Source organism: Camelus bactrianus, chromosome 2 (assembly GCF_048773025.1).
Source record: "Camelus bactrianus isolate YW-2024 breed Bactrian camel chromosome 2, ASM4877302v1, whole genome shotgun sequence".
NCBI lineage: Eukaryota > Metazoa > Chordata > Mammalia > Artiodactyla > Camelidae > Camelus > Camelus bactrianus.
In genome coordinates this window covers 86,996,415-87,012,777 of record NC_133540.1, presented here as the reverse complement: position 1 = coordinate 87,012,777, position 16,363 = coordinate 86,996,415, and the positions used below count along the sequence as shown (strand labels likewise).

The 16,363-nt window shown below is 38.8% G+C and overlaps 1 protein-coding gene across 1 annotated transcript; it reads left to right on the top strand.

The window, feature by feature from the left end:
* The first annotated feature begins 579 nt into the window (after window positions 1-579).
* CXCL9 (C-X-C motif chemokine ligand 9) lies at window positions 580-6,629 on the top strand. The gene is made up of 4 exons (XM_010969314.3): window positions 580-715; window positions 1,810-1,936; window positions 3,205-3,289; window positions 4,413-6,629. Exons 1-4 carry the CDS (start codon window positions 652-654, stop codon window positions 4,515-4,517), a joined length of 381 nt encoding a protein of 126 aa, XP_010967616.1. The 5' UTR covers window positions 580-651; the 3' UTR covers window positions 4,518-6,629.
* Window positions 6,630-16,363: the final 9,734 nt, after the last annotated feature.

The window sequence follows — 16,363 nt, the reverse complement described above, 5'->3', positions numbered from 1 at the left end:
AATGACATAAAAAACAAAATGAGTTTACCACAGTAGAAAATGATCTAGTCCCTGAGTTAAGTCCCTTTTAATGTATTTTGATTGTTTAAGATTGTTGTGTAGACAATATAAGAAAAAATAAATAAATGTAGCTATATAGTATATATAGGATAATCCAAGTATAGTAAAAACAAATTAAAGAGTGTATTATTTATCTGAACTTTGGTATCTCCCATCTGGAAACCACATCTCCAACAAGAGTTGGAGATGTATAAAATGTACACAATGTATACAATGTATACAATGACAATGACATACAATATACATCTCCAACTCTTGTCATTGTATAACTTATTCTTCATCCAGGTGAGCAGCTGTGAGTGTGCTAACGGCTGCCAGTGATAGTGATTTCACATCCCTTATTTTAAATTACCCATTTATGTGAAATGGAAAGAGATAATGCATGCAGAAATTCCCTTGGATCTGAGAGTAGGGGTTTCCCCCAGCACAATTAAGTTTGTGGTTAGTTTAGCTGGATCAGCTAAGAATATCAGCCAATCAGAGTTTAGGAGGAAAACAGATTTCCTAAATAAATATGATTTCTAAGAGCATGTTCTCCAAAGGATTTCTCAGGCTTGAAATCCAATACAGGAGTGATTCCATTCTACCACTATGAAGAAAAGTGGTGTTCCTCTCCTTTTGAGTATCATCTTCCTGACTCTGATTGGAGTTCAAGGTAAGGGATTCTGAGTTATTTTAGGTTAGTAAAGTTAGAGATGTGAGTTCCTGTAAAAGCCTCTTGATTTGCCCAATAAAGGTGGTTGCTTTGCATGCATCAGGAAGTATGTAAATCACCTGTGGTTGATTACCCAGTTCATATTTTGGACCTACCAAATCAAACACAAGTCGAGGTGTGTGAATTCCTAGCATGTAGTAAGGCTTCAATAAATGTTTGCTGAACTGGCTGATAATGAGTTGGAAGACTTTGTCTCCTAAGTTATTTTTGTCACACTGATAGTGTTTCTTGATAAGTATATCTGTGGTTAACCAATTAAGCATCCAATAATCAGAGAGCTTGTCCCTAATCTGCTTCCTAACTGCCTTTGTTATTTTGGGCAAATTAGTGAACTTTTCTAGACTTCCATTTCCTCAGCTGTAAAATGTAGATTTTATAGTTATGCTTTTTCTACCTACTATACAATGTGTGGCATGTAGTAAGCTCTGAGTGAATACATGTTGAATAAATAAAAGAATTAAGGAATGAATATAGTGTATTTTAAAGAGTTTTCAAAAGTTAAAAGCACTACTGAAAAACAAGGCAGTGGGGAAGATCAGGATGGTGGTGGTAATTAGCTTTTACAAGTGGCGCTTCCTGTCGAAACCAACACTAAGTCCATTTCACTGTCAGAAAGAAAAAATGATTTGGGAAGTTGCTTGAGAAACTATGGTCTGCATGACACAGATGAATTAGCTATCTGTGTCTGACCTGTGTTAGGCATTTATCGACTATTATGAAGATGTCTTTTCCTAAGTTTGTAAGATATGGTAGTGAAGAGTAGTGCCTTTGGACTCAAAAGAGACCTGAACTGAGATCCTGCACCTGTCCCCTAAAGGTTGAAAGGCTTTGTTCTTTATTTAACTTCTCTGAACCTTAGCTTCATTATCTATAAAATGGAGATAACACCTACATCAAAATTTTGTGGTGATGATTAACAGAAGTCAGTAAATGATAGTATAATCATGACTAAGACAAATGTTTCATTTTGATGGATCACCTAAATTGAGACATTGGTGTAAACCAATGTTTTCTACTCTTACTTTTTCCTTTAGGAGCCCTAGTAATGAGGAGTAGACGCTGTTCCTGCATCAACACCAGCCAAGGGGTGATCCATTCAAAATACTTAAAGGACCTTAAACAGTTTGCCCCAAGTCCTTCTTGTGAGAAAACTGAAATCATGTAAGTAAAAACTCATCCAACACGCAATCTCCAGCGTTAAATTTAGTGTGAATTTTACCCTTGGAATGCTTGCCCAGTCAGACACTTAAAATGCAGATGATTTGCCCCTTCATAAATCTGGTCTACTTCTTTCTTTTCTTCTAAAAAACAAAGAATTTCTGGTAGAAATTAGGAACCAAGGATGATATATTATGAAAGTATTAGATGTTCACTGTAGAAATGTTTAATGCAGCTAACCCAAAAGAAGAAAATAAAAATCATTTGTAATCCTGCTATCCAGTGATAAATACTGTTAATCCCATGGTATACAGTTTTCTAAACCTTCATTTGCTTTGTGTATACAAATATAGACACACACATATATATATGCACACAAAAATAAAATCATACACTACATACTGTTTTTTAATCTTCTTTTTCATTAACATCATATCATGAATGTTTCCTCATGGCAATAAATCCTCTGCAATAATAGCATTTCTTCTAATGTCATTTTTAATGGCCAAATTGTATTCTATCATATGGATGTACCATAATCTATATGACCAATGCCTAAATGTAGGTTATTTACATTTTTTTTTGCTATTGAAATCAAACTATTATTGTGGCAATATTGTCTTTAATTCTTTCCTATTAGTAATACCTTTCTAGAGATTCAAATTGCTAGGTTAAAGAATATGCATATTTTAAAACCTTTTGAAATCTAAATCAAGGGTGGTGTATAGAATGGCTACTCTTAGATTAAACAGAAAAACTAAAGAAAAAAGTCTTTAAATTATTCCTGGAGAGTCTGATATAAGTAATTTAAAAACTTCAACCAGTCTGTTAATCTTGTCTTAGGAAAACATTTTATTATGTTTTAAGTAGTTTCATTAGAAAATTTAGGAAATTTCATGCTGGTTTTCATTGTTTCTGGGAAAAAAAAGTAGATATATTGACAACTGTTTTATTTTGTGTTTTCCCTTAAACGTAAATAGCTATTTCCAGCACAACAGAACCTATATTATCTTTAGATATAAGTTTCTCTCATTGCATATACCTGCTGGATTTTTAAAATTTAGGGTTATGTGCTATCCTACAAATGTATCTAAGTCCCCTAAATCACTTAGGAAATGGAAAGGCAGGGGAAAAACCTGGAAGTCTCAGATGCTTATAGTGATGACACAAACACATTTTAAATGGGGAATTGAATTCTGTGAGTACGATGAAGCATTTAAATTATTAAAAGTAAAAAAAAAAAAAAAATCTTGTCGCTATTTCCTTGGCAGTGCTACAATGAAGAATGGAGATCAAACATGTCTAAACCCAGATTCAGCAGATGTGAAAGAACTGATCAAAGTGTGGGAGAAACAGGTTGGTGAAAAAGAGGAACAAAATTTTCTCTCCTTTAGAAAGTAACTTTGGAACACAAAGAATTATATAATTCCTTTAGGGATACATTTTTCATTCATGTGATTGTCCTCCTATTTTGTTCCTAAAATGATGTCATCACCTTGAGGTACAATTGTATTCCGGCTTACAGTGTCACACGTCTGTCTCTGTCCCTGGAAGATATGTTCCACAAGGGCAGGGAGCTTGTCTTTCTTACCCGATACAGTAAATGGTGTATTGAATTGAATGGTAGACACTGAGAATGGAAAGGTAATAAAATAAAGCCTCTTCCTGCTGTAGCAAATATGCTAACAATTATAGTACAATGTGAGAAATATAAAATAAATAAATAAATAAAATAAAGCAATGTACAGGAATCTTGAAGATAATAGAAGGGGGAGTAATTGACTTTTTGCCAGAGATGGGGACAGAGAGAAAGTGTTAAGGAAGACTTTTCATATCAGGTGACATTTGATTTGGGTTTTGAAGGATAATTAGTTCATTAGGAGGGTGAGGGCAGCATGAAAAAGAAGATTAGAATCATGTGAGAGCTTGCTGTGCTCAGGGAGCCTCAAGTACATGGCTCGAGTTTATGTGGAGAGAGTCAGAAGGGACTGAGGTAGAAAAGCAGACCAGGACAAAGGGGGAAGAATCCTATATGATCTGCTAAGGAGGTAAGTTTGAAGAGGGCCACAGTATATGTAGTTGGGTGCTTGGCTTCTGGAGTCTGATGGGCTAACAGCTCTGCCGCACTCTAGCTGTGCAACTCTGGGCAAGTCACCCTCCGCAAGCCTGCCTCCTCGTCTGTAAAGAGTGGGTAATAATAGTACCAACCTCAGAAGGCTGTAGTTGCGAGAGGTTGGTTGTAAGCAAGGTTGGAGCCCAGAGAATGGATAAGAGAAGACCAGTTAGAGGGCTATTTCCTCCTCATCAGAGCAAGTGAAGTAGAGAGCATCAAAAGGATCCCCTTAGAGAGTGAAGTAACTTTAAACTGGTTTTGAGGATAAAGAAAGACCACAGTCTGCTCTGGAGAGTCCAGGTATAATATAAGGAAGGAAAAATGGTAAAATAGAGAAACACTACACTTTCCCCCCCTCTTCTCCAGGTCAGCCAAAAGAAAAAGCAAAAGAAAGGGAAAAAATATCAAAAAAACAAGAAATTTATGAAAGTTAAAAAAGCTCAACGTCGTCAACAAAAGAAGACTACCTGAGCGACTACTTTACCAGCAAGTGTTTTGTGTTAAAAAGATGCTTTTTTAATTATGCTGAAATAATTCCAAAAGAGGATTGCACCTTAATACACAAGCTCGTTGATTTGACTAGAAAATGTAAAGCATTATTATGAAATTGTAATTAAAGCTAGAAAGTTGCTTTTAAAAATCTACATGTTAAGAATTGTTAGAAGCTATAGTTTGTCCTTGTTCTTCCACCTCGGACCAAATGAATTGCATCATGCTTAAGACCACAGTCTTAGTAACGCCCACATCTGGATTCACACAGCGACATCCCACACACAACAGCTGCCTTGGAGATTAGCCGTAGGCTTCCCAGGCCACACACTGCAGCCTCCAGAGAGTATTCTGAGGCACATGTCAGCAAGCCACAGCCTGGCAACATGTTGGTATGCCAAACAGCTTGGAATGGAGCTGGACCTCACCACGCTGCCATAGCCATCAGCATCTGTATTTGAATCAGCCTGTGGGCCTCACAAACAGCATATCTGAGAGATTCGTGCTGGTTGTTTCTAGTGAATAGCACTTGGCTTTCAGAACCTTCTGTCTGATTTTGAGGCCGTATGACTTCATCTTGCCTGCCCAGGCTGACCCCTTTATTCCTTATCATTCCACTTTGCTTCAGCCAAACCAGTTCCTCACTCATCCTACCACAACTCAGTGCCTGCCCCCTCTACAACACAGGTCATGCTCTCATTCACCTGAGTCTACTGCTTTCTCACTCTTTCCCCAGCACTCCCCAGAAATGCCTCCTTCTCTTCACTCATCCTCACTTGATCCAGTCTTCAAGGCTCAATTTAATCCTGCCTCTTAAAGCCTTCTGAATACATGGATTACCTTAAAACTGCTATTTCACTTGTGTTCAGTACCATACAGGTGAGCACTTAATTGTTTTCTAATTATTTTTTGTATGTTTCTCCCTCCAACAAAATTTTCAGTTCCTTGAGGGCAGGGGCCACAGTGTATTTCCCTGAATCTACCACCCGTGCCTAATGTACTGTGAAACTAGGTTTTGAATAATTTCTTAATTGCAGTTTCTGCAGGTAGGAGGGCAATCAGATCATCTCCTCAGAGCAGGATCTGGCTATTTATTAGCTACTCCATATACTCCCTGGTAACATCTTTTATAGTCATTATCTTCAGGCCATTAAAACTTCAGGGACTGAGGGTGATGCAACATCCTTGTCTCATTATGACAGGATGTTAACTTGGCCTCTCCAACAGATAAGAAGGAAATGTTTAAATCACTTGTGGATATTCTGAACTGTTTTCATTAAATATACAACATACCTAGAATCATAGAATCTGACAATGAGAAGGGGCTTTAGAGATCACCTAGTGTTCAGCACCCCCAATACAAATATTCCTTTAATACCATTCCTGACAAGCCTCAGTCTTCTATGATCTGACAAGAAAGCCACCAAATCCCTTCTGAAAACTCATTTTAGGTAAATACGAATTTCATTGCCTGTTTAGCTTGTTTCAAAGTTTGTAAAGTACTGTGATTATTGATTACCACACCAGCTCTCATGAAGAAAGCAGGTATTAAGTTACCAAGAACTAGAGGGAGCAGTAGATCCTGTTAGTGGAAGCGTGGTTGGTACCCAGTTAGCCTCTGCAGGGATTGGAAACCCTCTTAAAGATGATGTTCCATGAACTGTGTAAGAGAGGATGTCTTTGGCCAGAATTTAAATTTATGCCTATTTCTCAAACTTTGTCACTCCTTACATTGCAGAGATTTTCAGTGCTGCCCAGTGGTGATCCCAGTGTCTTATCTAGTCATGAAACTCTTTAGCTTCTTCCGTGTAACTCCCCTGAAAAATCTAAATGTTTCATAATTTGGGAGTCTGTGATCTACTTACCTTGCATCTCACAGGCAAAGTGGACAGTGTATACCCAAAGACCACGTGTTTTGACCAAGTAGCTATGACATATATATACATGACAATCATTTACCATTTATATATGCATGTATACTCTCTAAGCAAATAATCATGTTCAAAGCAATATTGGCATATATATCCTGTACTTTGAAATATTTCCTTTGTTGAAAGACAATGCTATCAATAAAAGGACCATATCAGAAAACAAGTCTTGATTTTTTAATGTCTTGAATATGCACTCAACTATTGCACATTTAACAGTAATTCTCATGTGTCCTTATTCATTCGTTTTCATCTCATATAAGGTGTAATTGAAAGCCCTTCAAAAGGCTCTTTGAAGAAAGGAAAAAACTTCATTGATAACAATGCCTTATAACAACATTGACTTATCAGAGTTACATGAAATGCAATTTATTTCCTAATCCTCAAGAGTAATGCTATTCCAATAAGATATATACCCAGGAGACCAAAAATTATAAATGTTTAAAAGCCTCAAGTAGTTATGGAGACCCAAAAGTAGGATATGTTATTTAAGAGTCCAGGAAAACTTGGGCTGGAGGTGTTATACAGTGTACAGTCTCTCAGAAGGTTGGGAGCAGACAGAGACTATCAGCCTTATACACTCGAGGTACGCTTGAGAGGCCAGACAGGTGTGATGTTGGGGCAGGTGGCAGCAGCTGATGGTGGATGGACAACGCCCACAAGGGCCTTAGCCTGAAATATAGCAGGATGCTGTGTAAAGAGCTAAGATTCTGGGTTCGGAGAGATCTAGGTTAAGACCAGAAGCCGACCACTCATTAGCTGTGTGGCCTTGGTTCAAGAATACTTGTAACCTCCCTGTGCATCAGGTTCCTCATCCAGGATTGTCATGAAGAACAGGCCCAAAGCAGACTTTGGTGCATAGGGAGTACTAAGTGTCAGTCCCAACCTCCTCTGACCATTTACCTCTGCTGCACTTTCTTCACGGCAGATGGAGTTTCACACCTCGTAAACAGAGAGATGTTCCTAGGACTGAAAATACAGGTTGGAGAAATGAGACCAAAAGCCCACCTGACCAGTTCTCTGTATCTGTATTTTTATACCCATAGTCCAGGCCATCATTATCTCTTTCCTAGACTACTTCAATAGCTTCCTCTTTTCTGTGCTGCTTCTTTTTCTCAACTTTTCTCTTGCATCCTTACCATTCATGACAGCCAGGATGATCCTTTCAAAGCATAACTCACAGAATACCACCACCTTGCTTAAAATCCTGTAATTTAGAATTAAGTCAAACATAGCAAGGCCTACCAAGCCCTTCATGAGTTAGGCTTCGTCTGCTTCCCTGACCACACACCCTCCACCCTCCCCATCACTTACAGAGCCTCGGCCTCACCTTCTTTCTAACCCTCAAGCACACTGACTTAATTTCCTTCTCAGGGCCTTCATATCCACTGTTGCCTGCTGTGCTGGGTTGTACTACATCAGCTTGATGAAGCTGGGAGCTGTTTCCCAGAATCCCCTTGCCTGTGTGATTTTAGGTTGGAGTTAGTCAAAGAGGCACAGATGTGAGATTTGGAAATAGAAGTAAAGGACTGGCCATTACTCCTGATTATATGTAATGACAGACAGTGGATCCATTGGATGGCAACTTGCCCTTGCTCGCCTCCGAGTTCACCATGTCTTCACAGCTGTGGGCCTCGTGACCAACAAAGGTCCCAGGTTCTCCACCAGAAGCTTGGAAGTAGACCCAGAGAGGCAGTAGTTACACAGAAGCAACAGCTTCCCCAAGGCCCCTGGCAGTCCCAGTTTGTCAGCTGGACAGTCTTGGTGTCTTGGATTTTTTCTCACAAGCTCTTATGTGTACAATTGTACCAGTGCTTCTCAAGGTTTGATCAGTGAATCTTTCTCCAGCCCTCTGACTATCCTCCCCGACTTTCATCTCCCCAGATCTTCCCTCATCTGTGTAAGATCTGATTCCTACAGTAAATCCTTTATTCTTGTAATAGAGTAACTCAGCTTCCCTAACTGATACACCTGGGTCCGAAACACTCTTCTTTGCATGGCTGTCTCGCCTCATTAAAGTTTCAGCTTAAATGTCATTTCCTGGTTTCCTTCCCTTATGACTCTTAGTAAAATAACCATCCCCTCCCCAGACCTTCTATGTTCTAGCGCTTTTCAAAGTGGAATGTGTGCACCTTATGGAGTGGATGAAATGAGAATATTTATAACATTTTTGTCTGAAAAATAAAGAAATGAAGATGTACTATAAATCGGAAACCAGCGATTGGTACTGGCAGCTTCACTCAGTGCATTTGTAGGGTGACCCTGTGTCACATACTGACTTCCTGGGGAAGAAGCGAGACCTCCGCAGCTGGAGGGACTGACTCGTGCCCTCATTCACTCAGTCACTTTCTGCGCTTTGCAACAATGGGCTGCCCCTTATTGGGGCACAGTCCTCTACGGCTAACTCTAAACCAGAACCAGGATTGTGAGGATTGTAAGGATTGTAAGGTAGACTGCTAACTAAGCCCATCTTCACAAAATGGGCAAGTGGCTTTAAAGGATTCCTACTAAGAAATTCATGAGGGAAGTAATGCTAATAGTGCAAACATAAACTAACAAAAGAATAAAACATTCATACAGGGGATGCCTGTTGTGATCTTACCTAGAAGGCACACAATTTAAAAAATCTGGTAGACACAGCCTGTTTTATTCTCTTTAATCATAATCAGATAAATCCATCAAATTTTATCATAATCTGAAATTATCTTTTAAAAACATTTACATAGTTATTTCCTGTCCCCCACCCTACCACAAACATTAATTTAAATTTCTTGACTGCAGAAAACTCTGTCCTCTTCACCACTGCTTTTATAGTACCTTGAGCAGTGCTTGGCACTTAGGAAGCACTTAATATGTCTTTCATTGACAGACACATACTTTATCTTAAATTTTCTTCCGTGCCTTTTACAAGTCAATTTGAACTACTCTTATCACGGTCATCTAAATTTACCATGCTGACTTCTGCCTTCAGCTTGGCTCATGCTCTGTTATTCACCTGCTCCCCCCACTCCCCTCATCTATCTGACTCCCACCTACACGTGATTCAAGTCTCGCTTTTCCGTAACTCCATCCCAGCATGCTCCCGGTCATACTGAAGTCCTCCCCCGTGACTGCCCTGTCATAAAGTGACTTTAACTATTAGGAGTTGTTCTCTGATTTAAAATTTTAATTATTTTGCTATACCAGAAAGCAGTCAGTATCTGCAGAACAAAGTTTATACATTACAGCAATTGGTAATCAGTAAAAAATATTTAATCTGTAAACTTTTAAATTGAAATGCCAGTGATTTCTCAATCAGTTAATTAGGAGAAAGCTATCTGAGGTTTCTTTATCCCTCCTGAGAAAACAGAAAGTTGTTTTCTAATTAAAAAGGAAGATAAGGAGAGAAATTGCAATCACAGATGCTTTAGAATACTGTCCCTTTGTTTTCTGGCCAGTATAGAAAGGATGAAATTAGGTGAAAACAGAAAACAAACAACCTTCCTTACAGATAAGGAGTTAATTAGCTCCTAGGTAGTCACCGGGCCAAAAGATCACTGAGGCATTTTGATACCAAGTTAAAGTTCCCCGGAGGATTTCTGACCCTACATTTTAAGGAAGTAAGCAAATCACAAATGAGCAATCAAATCTAAGTCTGAGAATGAGACTGTGAACTGGGGAAAACTGGTAAAAGATTAGCTGGAAAGATGTCAAGTTATATATAACTATTTGGTTCCTTTTAAAGTTTGCTATACAGTTTTAAAAATCTCATTCTTTAAATATAATATTTCACTTTACTGTTTCAAGTCTATTGTTTTCATAAAGAATTTGTTTTGCTTAATAAAAAAAAAAAAGGAAAAAGTTGCTGGTATCTCCAACTCCAGGGAATGAGGCCTTGGCCTCTGCCTTCTGTGTAGAGTGTAGGACCAAGAAGGCCCTTCCACCTGCCATCAGCTTTCCTTAACCATCTGAGTACCCAATCTGAACTTCCTCCAGAAGGAGGAACTAACATGAAAATCTGTAAGTGTGAGAGGAAAAATGTCAAAGTAAACCCATAGAACAGAGAGGGGGAAACAGTGCTGTAACATAACAAGAGAAATGCCAGCAATCACTTCTACAACATTAAAAGCAGCAGGACATGCCTCAAGCAACATTTCTCTTGTTTGGAGCCTTTGATTAGGTCCAGACTGGCTGGGAGTTCTTATGGATTGGAAGTTAAAGCAAAAGCAAGCTAAATTTTCCCCAAATAATAAGGAAACAGAAATTACCTTTAGTAGCTAGGGAGGGTGTTGGGAATCCTGGAACAGCAAAAAGAGAGGCAGAAGACTGGAGGGGACTGTAAAAATGACAGCAGGTTGGAGTAAAGGTACAGAAAACCAGTGAGAGACTTCCTATGGGGGGATGACCAGCTTTAAAACACTACTGTGTGACATTCAGTTTTAAATGCAAGCCTGCCTGGGACTCGGAAAATATTGGGAAAGATTTTAGATTTCTCATAACTGGTGGAATAGGGCCTTGTCACTTTATTTGGATACTGAAGGTAACTCCAGAAAAATAGAAAACTTTGGGGCCACCTGGGTTATACAGTAGCCATAGAAGCCATCAGCCTTCAACAAAAAACTTGTTGTTCAGCTGCAAGGAGGGTGATTGGTTAGCTGACCGCCTCCAGCTGCAGCCCCTTGGACTCACCTCAGATTCTAATTCATTACTGGGCAGCCTCTAGTCAATGACTGAGTATAGAAGGAATTCTCAGACTTAGTCATTTCCACCCAGTGTGGGACCCCCCCCCCAATGTGTAGTCTTTCATCGGGAGTGTCCCAGTGAGTTAATGAAAACCCTGACAGATCTGCGTCCCAGTCTGAGGCAGTCTCTGCCCAATTCTGCTCCTCTCTTTATTTGTGTAAAGGTTACCACCAATAAACCTCTTGTACATCTGAATCTGTCTCACTGCCTGATTCCCAGAGAACCCAAATGACACAGGTCACATATAATATACTTTTCATTCCAATCAATAAGTATTAGCTGCTATTATCTTTGTTATTATCTACTACATCCCCAGACACAGACTTTTAACACTAGGGGAAAACTTGCAGATGAAGGACAACCAAAAGCCTCGAAATCAAGAGACTGGAAGATCTTTCTGGTTCCACCACTCATTGGTTGTGTAGTCTTGACAAGTCTCATGGCCTCTTTGAGTAGCAGTTTCCTCACCTGCAAACTGAAGCATGAGAGACTGATTTCTGAGGTTCTCTAAGGGCTCTCCCCAAACATTACCTCTTTTCAGTGTTCTGTCCAGTGCACCGTAGTTTTTGCTTAATGGATACCTGATGGCTTACATCGGCCACCTTTTACAATGATGCTCCCTGTACTCCTTTGAATATATTTATATTTTAAGATAAACTGCCATGGGGAACTGGTTTAAGACTGACACAATGTGAGAAGCTCACTTCTCTGGTCTTAGATTATTTTGATAACATGAGATGGAAATTAGAAGACTCCAGAAAGCTTTCATTCTTTCTTTATTCCCTACCGAGTACAATGCCAGGTGATGTCCAAGTAGTTCTCACATTGCTCCATCCTTCTCCCTGAAAGTGGGATTTGCCAATTGTCCAGTTACCCCTGTGGGTCCCTCAGGTTGGGGACAGACCCAAGAGGTGATGTGATACCTTTTATAATTGAGGATATAACCAGAACATTCCAGGGGAGGGGAGACAGGTGTTCTCAATGCTTATTTCTTGAAATAAACAGGATCCTTGAGGTTGTGGATCCTGGAAGACAACCCATCTCAACTTTCATATCATAGGAGTTAACAGAGGAAGAATTTTCTTTCTAATAATTCATAGAAAAATTTTAAAAAGCAAGCAAGCATGATTTACAAGCAAAGAAACAAACAGGGAATATATACACATTACATTTTCTCTCCCCTTATTGTAACTTCTTCTGAAAAGAGATTCCAAAATGCTTGTATACCTTGTTTAAAATTTTTAAAAATACTATCCACAGTCTATTCTATTTCCCATGAAATGGAAAAATGATGTAGCAGTATTAGGAAATCTTGGAGCCCAGGATGGAAATTTTCTTGACGGGTTTCTATAACAGTGAAAATTAGGAACACCTTAACTCAATCACATTAATAGCCTTATCGTAGTCTAAATTAATCCAGCAGGAACAGTAGATTTTACAGAAGAAGGCAATGAACAGAATCAGGTTCAGCTGGCATACCCAAGAAATCTGGCAAAAGGAAAAGAGCAAGCCTTTGCTTCTGTTACCCATTATGAGATAATAGTGATACGACATGCCGTGGTCTATCTACAAAGGAGCTGGTTATCTCCTCTCTATTCACAAAGTCATTCTTCCAAAGAGAACTGAAATGTTACCATGCTTTGAGGTTTTAGTGTAACCACATAGGAGAGAAAAACTATTAGCTGGTTCTTGAGGAATATTTTGACTTCAGAAACTTGGCTATGATGGTTTAAGAGGGAAAAAATCTAAGAAAGGTGGTAGAACCTAGTCCCTGTTGAGCCTGGGGTTGATAGATTTGTCGAAAGTCCAACACAACAGTCCTCACTGTCCCCAAGGAGGAAGGGATAGATGGAATTTTGGGTTAATCCATAATAAAGTTGGAAAGATATGGGGGGGGGAGAATTTAAAAAATGGAAAGAACTAATGAAAATATGAAAAGAACTAAAATTTCTTCCGATACTGGTTCCCTGTTAAGTTTGGATACAGTCATTTTGTCAAATGGTGTAATTTTCTTGTTAAAAAGAAAAGCATGAGCTCCCTCCAGTGGCAAATCTAAAAATTTTTTTAATTAGAAAAAGGCTGACACATGCCTGGCTTTTCTGAACATAGTCACTATCACTGGTTTCTAATGAGAGACACAATATTTAGAATTCACGTGTTAGTCACTCACTGATTTTAAGGCAAATTTTGTGTGTGGATATCTAAGATATTTTAAGTTCTTACTTTAATAAAGCACACAATTGAACAATTGGAAGACTAGAAATTATCTATGCACTCCTTCAGCACTTATTAACTGATTACCTACTATGTGCCATGCATTGCTCCAAGTGTGAGGATAGAGCAGTGAACAAAGCAAGGTCCTTATTAAACTCATATTCTGATGCAGAAAGGCAGGCAATAAACAGTTAAACTATTGAATACATATTATGCCAGAGGCTTCTAGGGGCTATGGAGAAAAATAAAGCAGGAGAAAGGAGTGTGGGGTGGGAGGTAGGCTGGGAGATCAGGGGAAGACTTCCTAATAAGATGTCACTTGAGCAGAGAAACGAAGAAAGTGAGGGAGCAAGACATGTGTTTGGGTCAGAGGAAATAAAGTGTGAAGGTCCTGAAGCTTGACATGCTGACAGCTAACAGGCAGCTAACAGGCCATTTTTTCCTGGGCAGAGTGAGTAAAGGGGAACGTAATGGGAGAGGAGCCCAGAGAGGTAACGTGGGGTCTTCTATATCCCTGAAGGGCTTTCGCTTCAAATCTGAGTGAGAAAGGGAGCTGGAGGAGTGACCTGATCCATTTAAAGACCCCTCTGACCACTACTACAAGAATATACACAATAGTGGGGCAAGAGAAACTATTTAAAGGCTAATTACCAACTATATTTCTAGAAGGAGGGAGAGGCCAAGTGTATTGAATGCTGCAGGTAAGATAAAGAGTGGAAACTGACCGTTGGACTTAGCAAACCTCAAGGTGATTGATGATCTTGATAAGAATAGTTTCAATGGAATGGTGGAAGCAAAAAACTAATAGGCATTTCTTAGAATGTTAAATGTACATATGTTTAATGTATGTTAGCCAGATCAACATCAAGAAAACTCCATATTCATTTCCGTATTTAGTCTTGAATTGGCAAAAGAGTTTTCCATCTTTGTCTGAGCCCACTGTGATTTTTAACCTAAAATGAATCGTTCTAGAAAAGAAAATATCCTTTATACCTTTGCAAAAGAGACCCTGTTAAAATTATAAAATAGATCATAATACCTGGATTCAGATGGCTTAAAATTTTCTTCATTAAAGGGGCCTAGATTACAGGGCTATTTTAAATTTTGTTTGTATAAGCAGCACACTGTTTGGACTTATATCTTTATTTGCCATGTCTTTTGGGTGGGGAAAAGAAGTAAAATAGTTCAGACAGCAGCTTGAGCACCAGTCTTGAGCCATTAAGTCTCTATTACAAGCACCTTAATAGGAAGGAGGAAGATGGAAAAGGGCAAAAGGGTGCACCACTTAGCAGAATTAGCCCTTCAAAAGTCCCAAACAATATAGTGCTTCTGCATCTATCTGCAGAAATTTCTTTCCCTCCTCCAGAAAAACTCTTCATCTTTCAGAATTTCAATCAAATAGTACCACAACTGTGAAACATTCTGATTCCTCTGGGCTAGGCTATCCTCTCTATTGCTTCCGTGGCTCTATGTTAAGAACACGTTTATTCATTTTAAGAGTGTTTGTCTATTTCTCTCCCTTATTAGTCTGTGAGTTTCCTAAGGGCAAATACCCATAGCTTATTATTTTTGTACTCAAAACGCTTACCGTAGGGCCTGACATACAGATTGTGAATAAAAGCTTGTGACATGGCCTGAGTGTTTCATTCATAAGTCACATTTAGTGACTTAAGATAAATATTCCTAGTGCGTAAGTTTATGCTTTTGATAGGAATTATTTTAAATAATTTCAATATATTTTGTTTTGAGAAAGCATTTTTCCCTTCACTAATCCAACCAGCCAAAAATGTTTTTAATTTAAATCTGTGAATGGGTTTTTTTAAAACAGATTTACTGATTACATTTACCTCTTAATAATGTCACAAGTACCTGATCCAATGATTAATAAATAGAATAGTCATTTTCCAAATGTGACTGAATAACTAATCGTGGTTTGAACAGCGTTCTTGATTTTGTTTGTGCCTAGATGTGACTACAGAGTTGTCTTGTTTTGGTTCATTCCAACATGGCTACAGATGAACTGGACTGAAGTTGGTGTTCTGTGAAATTGCTCGTGTCAAGCAGGGGAATACCACTGTCCGTCTACCGATGCCAGACAAGCTTACCAGCTGACAACTATCTGGCTACTTATCCCTTTCTCATCTAGTTACAGTCAAGACTGCCTAGACTGAAATACCAGCTTCCTCACCTGCTGTGAACTTAGGCAGTCAACTTGTCTGAGCCTGTTTCCTCATCTGCGAAGTACAGATAATTTCTATTTTAGAGGACTGTTCTCAGGATTGAATACAAGTGAAGTGCTTGAAACAGTGCCTGACACAGGGTGAGTGATTAAATGTCTTTCTATATTAACGACACCCTATTTCATTAGTTCATTCACCACATACTTATTTTTGCACACTGTGAAATTGTGGAAATGTATTTTCACCAGGATCCGAACTTAAAACTCTGGATGAAGAGTACTGACAAAGATTGTAACAGTAGTTGGCTTTTAAATACAAATTTATTTGCAATTTAAGCCAATCAACATGACCACATTTTATCCAGTTTGCACCCTTTTCCCTTATCTGGGTCACGCTGGATTGAAACACTTAAAAACAAAACAGAAACAAGTATTTAAAATTACACAGGAAAACTAATTTACACTCGTCATTGATCTCTTTTCCCCTCTCTAAAATGGGATAGTGCTATCTACTTGGCACGGGTATTTTTAGCTTCTAACTGTGGGATTTAAAAAATAAATAGATAAAATAACTATTAGTTCTCATTTATCCGTTTCATAGGAGTGTCGGGTTGAAAAACTAATGTGTGTGAAAAAAAGTTTTTGCAGTTCAGATTATTTCAGAAACGCTAGGCAGTAGCATTGTTTAGCCGCGGGGGGGAGGGGGGCGGAGGGGGAATTTGGTTTAAAGAGTTCCAGAACATTTCGGCAGTGAGAGTAAGTTTGACACTTTGAGGCTCCCGTAG

What these genes read in the sequence shown, in the direction of transcription:
- CXCL9 (XM_010969314.3), top strand. Translation starts at nt 652, where the DNA reads ATGAAGAAAAGTGGTGTTCCTCTCCTTTTGAGTATCATCTTCCTGACT. An exon ending in GACTCTGATTGGAGTTCAAG is followed by an intron (nt 716 to 1,809) that starts GTAAGGGATTCT and finishes TTTTTCCTTTAG; the next exon opens with GAGCCCTAGTAATGAGGAGT. An exon ending in TGTGAGAAAACTGAAATCAT is followed by an intron (nt 1,937 to 3,204) that starts GTAAGTAAAAAC and finishes TTTCCTTGGCAG; the next exon opens with TGCTACAATGAAGAATGGAG.